Here is a 12,885-nt window from a genome sequence, read left to right on the forward strand (position 1 = left end):
ATTATATTATAAGTGAATATATACAAAATAGTTAACTCGATACATATTAATTTCGACTCTAAAAAAATGGAAATAGTTAAGTAAATCAATTATATATGAAATTGATTATCATATTAGTTGTTTAAAGTGTTATATTTCTAACTCAATAAACTAAAAATATTACACTAATGAATAAAAGGGATAACTGCAGAAAATAGAAAGGACCTTTCACACAATTCACGATATTAACAGTGACCTTTAAAACTTCACGTTATTAGAAATGACCTTTCATATATTCACGTATACAGCAACATTTGCCACGCGTTGCCTGTGACGTGGAAAATTTTAATGACGTGTCGCAACTTTACTGACGTGGAATTTCATTTTTATTTTTAACCCATGATTTTGTTTGCCAGATCATTTCCCACCAAAACAAATCGTTTCTCGTTCCCCCTAAACATATAATCCCCAAATCGAAACAGTAACTATAAAAATTAGGGTTTTTAAACCCAAAACCAATTACGGGCGATTGGGTTGTGATCAAGGGTTCTAATGGCATCCTCTCCAAGAAAAGGTTTCTCGTTTGACATCCATCATTCCGGTATGTTTCTGAAACACCCTTTATCATATGTAGGTGGTAAGGTCGACACAATCGATAATTTTTGTATAAAAGGAAATCTCACTATGAAATTTTTAAATGAGGCTTTCCTAAAAATAACAAAAACCACAAAATGTACTAGTATCCATTATTGTGTTCCTGGTAAAGACCTTAGTAATGGAGGACTTAGGATCATCAATGGTGATGTGGATTTGAAGATATTTCTTCATCATATGTCGAATACTAATAGAAGAGTATCTGTTTTTTTAATTCAATTTGTGGATGACTTGAGTAATTTCATTGGGGTGGATATTAATTTGATTGAACAATTTGGGATTAATATTGAAGAAAATGTAGTTGAAGAAAATGTGGGGGACAATATTCAAGATAATATTGAAGTAGATGTTGTTGAGGAAGAAAATGGTGGAGAAGGAAACATGGAAAATGTTGAAGAGTCAAGTGAGGAAGGAGATGATTCTGAGCATGATTATTCAACAGATGATGATGATGATGATGATGATGATGATGATGATGATGATGATGATGATGATGATGATGGTGATGATACTGCATCTTTGGATCATATCTCAGATGTTGAAGAAGAAGTGATTGAGACTAGGCAGAAGAAACTAAATAAAGAGGCCAAAATTGAGGCAAGGATGTTGCATCAAAAAGCTCTTTTTGATGAAAAAAAGAAGAAAGCCACAAAGAAACAAAAACAAAATCCAAAAGATACAGGAACAAATGACATGTTTGAAGAACATGAGGAGTTTCTGACTGATCTTTCAGGTTATTTGCATAGGCTAAATAATGAGGAAACAAACAATGCAAACTTAGAGAATGATGAAGGGATTGAAGATGATACAGAGAAAGGTCCTAGGCATAATCCTAAAGTTCATTGGAAGGTGATGAAACCAGTGTTGTTGGAAAGATATGAAAGCCCAAAGCAACTCAAACAGTGTTTGACTAACTATGCTTTGGCAAATGGATATCATATCTGTTATGAGCATAGTGACCATAAGAAAATATTAGTTGTTTGTGGGAAGAAGGATGAGGCAACTGGTAAAAGATTCTGTCCATTTAGGTTATGGGCTACTTGGATGAAAGGAGAGTGCTCATTTCAGATAAAGACACTTATTGATGAGCATAGATGTTATAGAAATTTTGAGGCTTGTTCTGCAGTGAATTACAGATTTGTTGCAGACAAGTTTGCAAACGGAATTAGGCAAAATCCCAATATTAAATTGAAAGAGATTCAAGAAGCATTCATGAAGAAGTTTAAGTGTAGTATTTCAGCAAATCAAGCTATGAGGGCTAGATTACATGCAAAGTATGAGTATGAAGAGTCAGTGAAGAAGCATTATGAGAAACTGAGGGAGTATGGAGCAGAAATATTCAAAAGAAATCCAGGGAGTACAGTTAAGTTGAATGTTTCAAGAAATCCAGATGGTAAAATATATTTTCAGGGTTTTTATGTGTGTTTTAAGGGGTTGCAAGATGGTTGGAAGGCTGGGTGTAGGAGAATTATACATTTAGATGGTTGTTTTCTAAAAACTGTTTGCAAAGGTGAATTATTGTCAGCAGTGGGTAGGGATGCCAATAACCATATTTTCCCAATTGCATGGGCTGTTGTTACTGTGGAGAACAAAGAGAACTGGGCATGGTTCATTGACTTGCTTAAAGATGATCTTGACTTGGGCAGTGGCAATGGTATAGCATTGATGTCAGATCAACATAAGGTACATACTTATTAGTGTTTCAATTTGCTTATACAGGAATCTTTTAGTACATTTAATCCATAAGGTACATATTTATGCCAATCTTTTAGTATAATTGATATATTGCCCAATGCAGGGTCTTATTGAATCTGTGAAAGATATATTACCCAGTGCAGAGCACAGACAATGTGCTAGGCATATTTATGCCAACTTTAGGAAGAGATTTAGTGGGGTTTTGTATAGGAATCTATTTTGGAGAATTTGCAAGTCTAGTCATCCTACTTTATTTGATGAAAACATGAAAGAGTTGAAAGAGGCAAACATTGATGCTTACAATTACTTGATGAAAAGAGAACCAAAAACATGGTGTAGGGCCTTTTTCAAAAGTGGAATAGCATGTGAAGTTGTAGAAAATGGGATTAGTGAGTGTTTTAACTCAATGATTGTTGAAATAAGGAGGAAACCAATTTTAACAATGCTTGAAGCCATTAGGGTTATCTTAATGGAAAGGCTAGACAAGATGAGGAAACTGCAGGCTACATGGAATGATGACATCTGTCCAGCCATAAGGAAAAGATTGGAACTAGCAAAGGATGAACAGATGTAAGTTGCCATCTATTTTTCTAATTTCTTATTTCTTATCTCTTATTTGTATTTCCTTATTTATATTTTCAGCAATTGGAAGGTGGTCCCAGGTGGAGGTGCTCAGTTTGAGATAATTAAAGAATGTGAAAGCTACATAGTTGATGAAAAGAAACAAGAATGCACATGTAGAATGTGGCAATTGTTTGGTATTCCTTGTCCTCATTCTGTTGCTATGTTGTTTTACATTAGAAAGGCACTAGAAAATTACGTGTCTAGCTGGTACAAAATTAGGACTTTTCAGAGTACATATTCTTATTGCATTAATCCAATGAGTGGCATAAGAGATTAGCCAAAGGTTAATCAACCTCACCCTTTACCACCAATGGAAAAAAGGATGCCTGGTAGGCCTAATATCACTAGAAGGAAAGATGCAACTGAGAATGCTGATAAAGGTAGCAGGGTCAGTGGTAAGCCAAGGAGGACTGGATTAGTGATGACATGCTCAAACTGTCTTGAGGATGGTCACAACATTAGATCTTGCCAAAATGCAACAAAGGTGCCACCACCTAAGGAGTTTAAAAAGGCTGGAAGGGCAAGAGTAAGTGAGTTCAGTGAAGTTAGTGGAAGGCATACTGGTAGAGGTGCAGGAAGAGGTATTAGAAGGGGTTCTGGCAGTGGTGGAAGGGGTAATGGAAGGGGTTCTGGCAGTGGTGTAAGGGGTATTGGTAGAGGTACAGGAAGAGGTACTGGTAGAGGTGCAGGACACAAAATTCCCAAGGGAATTGGAGTTACATTTGACCCTGAAACTGGTGAAACAGTCATAGGGGTAAGTTACATTCTATTTTATTTTGTATGTTAGTGTTAAAAATTATTTACTTATTTATATATGTGTAAATAGGATGCAAGAGGCGAATTTCATCCAATTTGGCAACAACATTCACAAAATCCAGTGCCACAACCTACTGAAAATGCTCCAAATGATGTGAATGATTTGCCACAAGCTACTGAAAATGCTCCAAATGAGGAGATAGGCACTCAACAAGCTACTGAAAATGCTCCAAATGCAGTGCCACAACCTTCTGCACATGTTGCAAATGTTGAGGATATCACTGCCACTCAAGATTCATTGAATATAGATGATTGTATGAATGAAGCTGCTTTTGAGAGTCAGGACTCAATGATTGAAGATGCAGACAGGATTTTGGAAACTATTAAGAAGGTGAAACAGGAAGGATGTAAAAGTGCAGATCCACAAGGTTTGAATCAAGGTGAAGATGGTGCAGAGCCACAAGGTGAAGATGGTGAAGAGCCACAAGGTGAAGATGGTGCAGAGCCACAAGGTGAAGATGGTGCAGAGCCACAAGGTGAAGAAACAATGACAAGAGAGCAAATTGAAGCTATAATGCAGACTAAAACAGGTTTGCAAGAATTGTTATTTCCAAAAGTTGTTGTGGAAGGTGAAAGTGTTGAAAAAAGACATAAGGCTTTCTTTGACCATCATAAGAAGTTAGGGAAGTTTGGTTTATATAGAAGACCACCAAAAAGGCACAATCTTAGACCCAGACCTAGTAAGCCACTGCTTCCACATGAAAAGGGAGCAAAACAAGATAACCCAATTACCCTTCTTTGAAGCATTTTGATGTTTGTTTTTAATTTAGTCTCTGCTTAAATAATTTGTCAGGATTGAATGATGTATTTTGAATTATGTGTCTGTTTGAACAATGTGGCTATCATCTTTATGTATTCTGAATGATGTATTTTGAATTATGTGTCTGTTTTGAAAGATGATCATCTGTTTAAAAATTCATGTATTATGATTATAAGTTTTCCTATTTAGCATGTTTTTCTTGTGATTTTTCCAAAATATTTGTACAAAACTGCTAGAAATAAACTCCATTTTCCTATAACCATAAAATGCAATTTCATTTCATCATAAACTGTAAATACATTAGAGAATTACAATACAAACTACATCCTACATGCCACTACTAAACGAAGCAGACAGAACAAAAACAACATGTAAAATCTAGATGTCACTACCCTATCTAACAAAGCAAACCAAGAACAAAAGCAACATTCCAACAAAACATTATAAAACACTAATTTTGCTTTAGTTTTTTTCAGTTCTTTTTTCATTATTTCCATGGACTCCACTAATTCTTTCTTCTCATCATCTTCATGACTGCTTTCTTTAGTAATTAAATGTAGTTGATACATTGCCTCCTTGTATCTCTCATCAAGAGGAGAATCAACCCACACAAAAAAATCACAATTCATCCTTCCAGTACCCTGAATTGATCATTTATAAGCAAAAAAACAAGAAAAATAAATGAATTATCAAATACAAACTTACCCATTTAGCACATCTCTTGAATCTTCTATTTGGGTTCTTCTTTGTCCAAGAGGTCCACTCTTTTGTTAGGAGAGGAGGGTTACACTCACAATACTGATGTTGTGAAGTTGAAGCCCTATTTTGATTTCTTCAATGGAGCCCTAATTTGATCGATGCTGATCAGGAGGAAGACATGACCCGTAATCGATTTGGGTAAGAAAAAACCTAATTTGGTTTTTGGGATCGATTTGGGGATTTTATAGTTGGGGGAAAATGATTTTTTTGGTGGGAAATGATCTGGAAAACGAAATCAGGGATTAAAAATAATAATGATTTTTCACGTCAGTAAATTTTCGCCACGTCATTAAATTTTTCCACGTCACAGGCGACGCGTGGCAAATGTTGCTGTATACGTGAATATATGAAAGGTCGTTTCTAATAACGTGAAGTTTTAAAGGTCACTGCTAATATCGTGAATTGTGTGAAAGACCCTTTTTATTTTCTACAGTTATCTCTGAATAAAATTACCAAAACTTAATATGAAACCAAACAAAAAACTCAAATATTTTGGTTTAGTAAAAGATATCCTCGATCGGGTCGGAGTCTCACACGGTCCGGTTGTACTATAAAACCTTATGGAGTCAGATATGAAGATCCGACATCATGAGTAAAATCCGATACTCTCGAACCAAAGTAAATCGTACCGTATGTTACCGCCACGCCACGTGTACTGAAATTGAGGCAGGGACCAAAAATAAACACAAAGAAAATGAATAAAATAATAATCCGTACATATTGGTAGAAGAAGAAGGAGAAGAAGATGCCAAACAGTTGTGTACTTGCTTGCTTGTGTTGAGTCATATCGATCAGTCAATTAAATGTAATAAATAATAATAATAATTATTGTAGTGGCTACAATCGCCTCCATATCGTTTGCACTTTGCAAAGCTCTCAATCTCACAACTACAAATTAAACATCAATCTTCTCAAACATTCACAACATACTATACTAGGTATGTATGTATCTTTCTCATATATATTTTTTGTATTTATATATTATAATGTACAAAGTAATAATGATTGTGGTGTAATATTGACTTCCATTTCTATGTAATTTTTTTTTTATTCAAACTTATTGTTGTTTGGTGGATTTATGTATATGGGTTAAGATTTTTAATGATCAGATATCTCTTTGAATTCGTTACTTTTCGAAAACAACAATTCGACCCTATGATTGTCTGCGTTACACAAATTTTGTTTCGAGATAACACAAAGAGTCGTGGTCTTGTCTTGATTATGGAATATGTAATGTATATAGCACATCCTGGCCAGAAAATTATGGCAGTTATAACTGACCAAAAGATGGTTTTCGTGATATTTTTGGTTCAGGATATCAATGACTTATTCTAAGATAATATTGCACTTATCTTTCAGCTGGTGAATTGCTACTCTTAAACACACTTTTTTAGCCATAAGCACTTAAAAGTATGCACTTTTGAAATTGGTTGTATAACTTCTCTTATTTTGTATCTAGGTGAGTACAAGTTATTTTAATAAGTGAGTAACTTTGAAGTATATAGATATATATAGCTGCTTCTGTATTTGATTAGTTTCTTGTCTTCAGAGTATGGATCTGGTGACTGAATCACAGACGTTTTTGCGACGGAACTCACTGGTATTTTATATTTTCAAATTTGTGGAATTAGCAATGCAATCGTCTTTTTAAAAAAATTTCTTGACTTTTTAAAAAGCATTATTTTGATGAATGTTATTTTGCTATGCAGAGCGGCAACATTGTACTTTACTTGCTCTGGCAAATTCTCCATTTACTTATCCGTGTTTTGTACTTTGTACGGGAGATCATTCGTGCAGTTGAAAGCTACCTTATAACAAATGGAATTGTTAATGCGTACAACGATCTGAATATAGACCGTGTCAAGTATCTTGGGATTGTTATTGACAGCGATGAAGCCCGCAAGACCTCAGATGTTATTGAACTTTTGGAGTGGCTTTCGGCTATTGGGGTGAAAAAGGTCTGTTTGTATGACCGTGAAGGTAAGGTGCACTTACAATATATAAGACGCTAATGTTTTTTGAATAAGCTTTACTACTGTAGTGAATAAATTATATATCACATATACTGAGGAATAGGTTATTGATTAATCTTAATTTTGTTCCAAATGTAGGAGTATTGAAGAAGTCTAAAGAAGTCTTTTTGGAGAAATTTGGCTCTGCAAAGCTTCCAAATGTATTCTGTTATATGAAGTTTTTTTGCACTCTTAATATATAGAGAGACTGTTCATGTGCTTCACTTTGATTAATTTGCAAAAGGAGTATTACTTCTGAATTCGATACATCATATTCCATTCTAATAATGATAAGCTAAGGAAACCTTATAGATACTTTAGTAATGATGATGGGAAAATGCCTAGTGTTTACTTTGATCCCCAGATACCCCAAAAGGAAGTTTGCAATTTTCGTGATATAAAAACTTCACTATTATTGTTTACTCAACAATTTATAATCTTTTCAAGTTGGTTTCACATCTTGAAATGTTTATAGGAAGAGGTGTCATTTTTAACCAATTTACATATAACTAGGTTGATTTGGGTTATACACTTATACTGTATTTTATATCTGGCTGGTCAAATGGATAAACTCCAAAAACTTAGTCAAAACTGAAATGGAGCAAAATGGGTCATAACTCATAAGTGACCAGAAGTGAATCTAAACGATTTTGTATTTTTTTATATGAACATTGTTATTAATGGTCTTCCTTTTGACAATACATGCAGGGAAACGCCAAAACTGATCCTCTTATCAGAAAAAAGCAAATGGATTTTGAATTTGTTTCTATCTCTGATGGAAAAGAAGCAGTTGCTAAAGCAGCTAACCTACTCTATAAAAAGTATTATGTGGATGGAGATTCAGAAAAACCGTTCTTTACTGAAACCTATTTGACTGAGGCATTAAAGACCCTTGGTTTGTTATTCTTTTCTTTGGGCCAGTTTGTGTATGTGATAAATATATGACATCTTGTTTGCTAACGTGGGTTTATCATTAGGTTACGTAGAACCAGATCCTGATCTTATATTAATTTATGGGCCTGCGAGGTGCAACCTTGGCTTTCCAGCATGGAGAATTCGTTATACGGAGATGGTGTAAGCCTACTTTCTCCTTTTGGTTTCTACTTCTAGGATAATAAAGTCAAGTTGACAACTTGAAAAACAACTTCCTCTGTCGAGAAATTTCAATGTTTGAATAATCATAAAACAGATGAAATTTGTTGAGCCAAGTCCATAAAGCCAATTTTTTGTAATGATTATGATGCATAAAGATGTCAATTTACTTGAAAAGTTGCTAAAAATGAAATGTTACAATTTTCATGAGACCACAATATTTGAATTGTTGCAATTGTCATGGAAGTTGCGACATTTGACCCATTTACAGTTTTGTATATGGCAAACTGGATAGGGTTTGCTTTTATCATGAGACCAATTTGAAACTATTCCATTAAAATTGAGAAGAAAAAAATAAGAAAGATGTTGAACTCATTTATAGTTTTCTCTTTTTTTTTTTTTTTTCTTCTTCTGAAACTCCACATTTATGTGGATCAGCAAATAGAAGTAGGCTTATTTTGCGATAGAAGGTCTTGTCAAAGCTAGAAGTGACAATTTCGAGAATTCACGTATGAATGGGCTTGGGTTGATTCAGGTTATGTTTTATCTCTAAAGTGTCAAACTGATAAATTTACACAGGAATGCTAAAAGGAAACGGGCGAGGTCTAAAAGTCTACTTTTAAATTCTTAAAATCTCCTAGGTTTTTATACTTTATTTGTTTCGATTACCACAAAATGTAATAATTTTGAAGTCATATATGGCACACTAGGTTATAATTTATTTATTATTTTGAAAGTTTTGGAGAAAATGGTACCGGATCAACCCGATCTTGCCCATTTAGACCTGTATAGATTATAAAAGATGCCTGTATTGACCTGTTACCCATCTGCTCATTTTGCCACTGTAGCCGTTGCCATTCAGAAACTTCTCAACCTGTGCAGAATAATATTGTTCCTGCAGTGTCCATGCATACCAACATACCATTAAGAGTATCTGAATAAACGCTTTAGTGAGGCCGCTAGATTTCTGATATCTGTTTTATCTTTACATATAGTCTCTCTGACATCCTACCGTGGACATTGAGCTCCATTACTGCTGTAAATTTTACTTTGTTAGGCTACCTATTGGTACTACATTTTATATTAGCATCAAAACTGGAGTTTCCATGCAATGCTTATCAGCTACCTGTGGATTGAGGATTAATTTTATATTATGTTATGTTGTGCAGACACATGGGACGACTGAAGAACAAGAAATATGGCTTGATTTTAAAAGCCATTCACAGATTCACTAAGGTGAAGCAAAACTATGGTATGTTGACTTTCTTTTTGCTTGGCTCATGGTACAAGTAGCAAGTTCAACCGATTAGGTATAAATGGATCAATTTGGTTTATCATTTATCTCGAATCGGAACTAAAGAAGTATATCTTTTAAGGAAATGGGATTCTTGAGGTGAGGTACAAAATAGATGTTATGATATAAGAAAGTAGTTTGTATAGTTTTCCTTCACTATGAACCTATACACTATAAAGAAGAGGCTTCCCACCTGTAGGAGGCTCATGTGCATTGGTGGCAAAATGGATGGTGCTGGACGGGTTGGCTAATGGTAAATGGGTCTGGATCAAAACTATATACCTTTAGGACAAATCAAAACCAGCTGGGATGACCTGCTGATACTTTTTAATTCATTTTTGGTATTTATCTTGATAAATAAGTAATATGTGGAATATGATGACAAAATCTATACTGAAATAATGATCCAATATACAAGAAAGCAACTCTTAATTCTTTTGGCCCATTGTGCCCATTTGGTATGTTACTAAGAAAGTAGTCTAAAATTCTAAATCCTACTTTTCATATAAACTAGTCCAAATTCCTCCATGTGTATATGTTGAATACCTCAAATATGATGTCCCCGTAACTATTATCTACTTTTTGATCAAAGTAGTTTTAAGTTAGTTTGCTGGTCTTTTTCCATCACTGTTATATTGCTATTTGGATATATATTTTTTGAGGGGGTGTTTGGTTTAGCATATTTTCAAGCTTATTTGCTTTATGAGTTTGGCTTATTCTACAATTACAAGTCATATATAAGCTCGTAAGCTAAAAAATAAACCACAAAAACGAGGCTTATCGAAGATAAGCCAAATACAAATAAGCCAAAATAAGCCAAGCTAAACACCCCCTTATCCTTTTTGAAACTTTTCTTGAATTTTCTATGTTTGTGAATACTCCAGGTTCATAAAATTCGAGTGCCAAGGATGTTGCTGCATGAGTTGATGAGATTAAGAGGAGGATATGTATAAGAAATTATTATCTTTATCATCTGCAATAAAGCAGAAGTAATTTGTTATCTTTATCATCTATGAACATAAACAGAAAGTAACAATATAAGTGGACCGTTTGTGTTTCCTTTGGTTCAACTGTTCTAGTGATATTGAAAGTGAATCTTGTAAACTAAAGTTTCTATTGTATTATATATATTATGGGGTTAGGTATTGTAAAACAAGTATTAAAGTAAAATAAATAAGACAAGATCTTGACCCTTAGATCATGGTTAAGTTGATGCACGAAGATTCATGAGACAAGTGATGCACGATGATTTTCATGATGCACGGTGATTTTTAGTGACAAGAGTAAGTACCCGCGTGTTGCGGCGGTGAGATGGTGAGGTGATAGGTCATAGAGTGTGATAGCTAAATGCCTTAACCGTACGAGTTCCGCCCTCGGATTTAAAATTTCGTCAAAAGTATATCGAATGACATCTCAAATGAGAGAGCATGACATTTTATGAACACCTATATAATTTTTATAATTTATCAATGTACGGTTTGTAAGATAAAAGATTTTGAATGAATTGGAAGAATAAATGATTTATGGAGGAGAGAGAAAAAAGATGATTGGTTGAGATTTGAGGAAAAGAAAAGGGTGTTTGGTAATATAAAATTGATAAAAGGGACATTTTTAGGGAAGTAAATGTTGAAACTTAAAATGTTAGACAGAGGGAATCTGCTTTATAATATAAAAAATATAGATAATATAGATATAGAAAGATGGGAAATGATATAGCTACAACAAGATTTATACATCCACAACAGTATATGCATTATTTAGTTGTATTTTGTGCATTAAAGCTTGTAATTTTGTTGTAGATGACCAACTTCTGTTGTATGAATATCATTCCCCTAGAAATATAGATATAGAAAGTGAATCTTGTTATATATATATATATATATATATATATGTATATATATGGGAAAGATCATTTGAGACCAACTAAAAAAAGTCAAAAAAAGGACCATTGATTTTCGTAACTTACACACCACCATCATCATCTACTACGATATACAAGACTTTTTTGTAAAAACACTAAGACTTTCCAGAGACGGACCCACAAAAAAATCATGTGTAAGTTAACTTACACATGTGTAACTTACACATGATTTTCTGGCGGACCCGTCGCCGGAAAGTCTTAGTGTTTTTACAAAAAAGTCTTGTATATCGTAGTAGATGATGATGGTGTACAAAAATCAATGGTCCTAGTTGGTCCTAAAATAAGAGGTGGTCTCAAAATATCTCTCTCCTATATATATATATATATATATATAGGGGTTAGGTATTGTAAAACAAGTATTAAAGTAAAACAAACAAGAAAAGATATTGACCCTTATATCATGGTTAAGTTAATGCACGAAGATTCACGAGACAATTAATGCAGGATGATTTTCATGATGCACGATAGTTTTTAGTAAAGAGAAACCTATTGTTTTATTTATTTTACTTTAATACTTTTTTTTATTTTACCTAAAACTTATATATTATTTGTATTGTTAAATCAAATAAACAGTTACCATATACTGTTACCCATTGATTATCCATGAGACACTTACGAAAGACTTTATGGATCATGAGGTCTTGTTCAACGTCTACATTTTCATCCAGCCATATCAGACCTAAGAAAAGTATCATAAGGAAGATCTCTACCCTTAGTCCTTTACCATATATTTCCAAGACACCAAGTAAAAACTAGAGAAAAAGAGTGCTGAAACTTATTACTTTTGAAGTGCAATGTCTATCCCACATCGGATGAGGAAAGAAAACAGACAAGAGGGAGATGGAAATAAAAGCAAAGGCCAGAAGATGGAAAAAGCATACCTTTCTCGGCCTTTTGGCTAAGATCAAGTGTAGTATCTGTTCTTATCAGTTTAATATCTGATATGTGAGCCATCGGTTCACTCGATATTAATCTTATTTTTTATGGGGGAAGTTCCTTTCCGCTAGCTTGCTAGTCGGGCTTCATGCGTCGCCTTGGTCTTACACTACCACTAAGGCTTGGCGCACCCCTCCAAATCCTAGTTAAGAATTTCATTTGAGATGTTATGGTTAACTCCTTGTTAACTTGAATTTATCTGCTATCCATTCTTGTTGATAGGATTTGGGTTTAGAAATGGTGAAAGCATGAAAGAACTGAGCTTGATAGTGAATGGCAGATTGTGAATACATTATTTGATAATAACATCGAGGAACATGTAGTCATTTTCTACTGCAAAGTG

At 34.1% G+C, this 12,885-nt stretch overlaps 2 protein-coding genes and 1 non-coding gene across 4 annotated transcripts; all 3 read left to right on the forward strand.

Moving 5' to 3' along the window:
- Nucleotides 1-531: 531 nt before the first annotated feature.
- On the forward strand, nt 532-3,229 carry LOC122597482. Its single transcript, XM_043770072.1, has 4 exons — nt 532-1,036; nt 1,367-2,316; nt 2,432-2,898; nt 2,971-3,229. The coding sequence occupies exons 1-4, from the start codon at nt 532-534 to the stop codon at nt 3,227-3,229; spliced, it is 2,181 nt and encodes a 726-aa protein (XP_043626007.1).
- A 2,815-nt stretch (nt 3,230-6,044) lies between these two features.
- LOC122596362 (dehydrodolichyl diphosphate synthase complex subunit nus1) lies at nt 6,045-10,794 on the forward strand. 2 transcript variants are annotated; one of them, XM_043768927.1, is made up of 8 exons: nt 6,045-6,225; nt 6,837-6,887; nt 6,997-7,267; nt 7,399-7,460; nt 8,008-8,194; nt 8,277-8,373; nt 9,561-9,643; nt 10,570-10,794. In XM_043768927.1, the coding sequence occupies exons 2-8, from the start codon at nt 6,840-6,842 to the stop codon at nt 10,575-10,577; spliced, it is 756 nt and encodes a 251-aa protein (XP_043624862.1). In that variant the 5' UTR covers nt 6,045-6,225; nt 6,837-6,839; the 3' UTR covers nt 10,578-10,794. The 2 variants fall into 2 exon arrangements, with proteins under 2 accessions (XP_043624862.1, XP_043624863.1); XM_043768928.1 differs by lacking the exon at nt 6,045-6,225 and adding an exon at nt 6,722-6,746.
- Nucleotides 10,795-12,483: 1,689 nt separating this feature from the next.
- Nucleotides 12,484-12,678, forward strand: LOC122598706. The gene has a single exon (XR_006323698.1). It is a non-coding gene; the product is annotated as a U2 spliceosomal RNA (small nuclear RNA).
- Nucleotides 12,679-12,885: the final 207 nt, after the last annotated feature.

Source organism: Erigeron canadensis, chromosome 4 (genome assembly GCF_010389155.1).
Source record: "Erigeron canadensis isolate Cc75 chromosome 4, C_canadensis_v1, whole genome shotgun sequence".
NCBI classification, from domain to species: Eukaryota; Viridiplantae; Streptophyta; class Magnoliopsida; order Asterales; family Asteraceae; genus Erigeron; species Erigeron canadensis.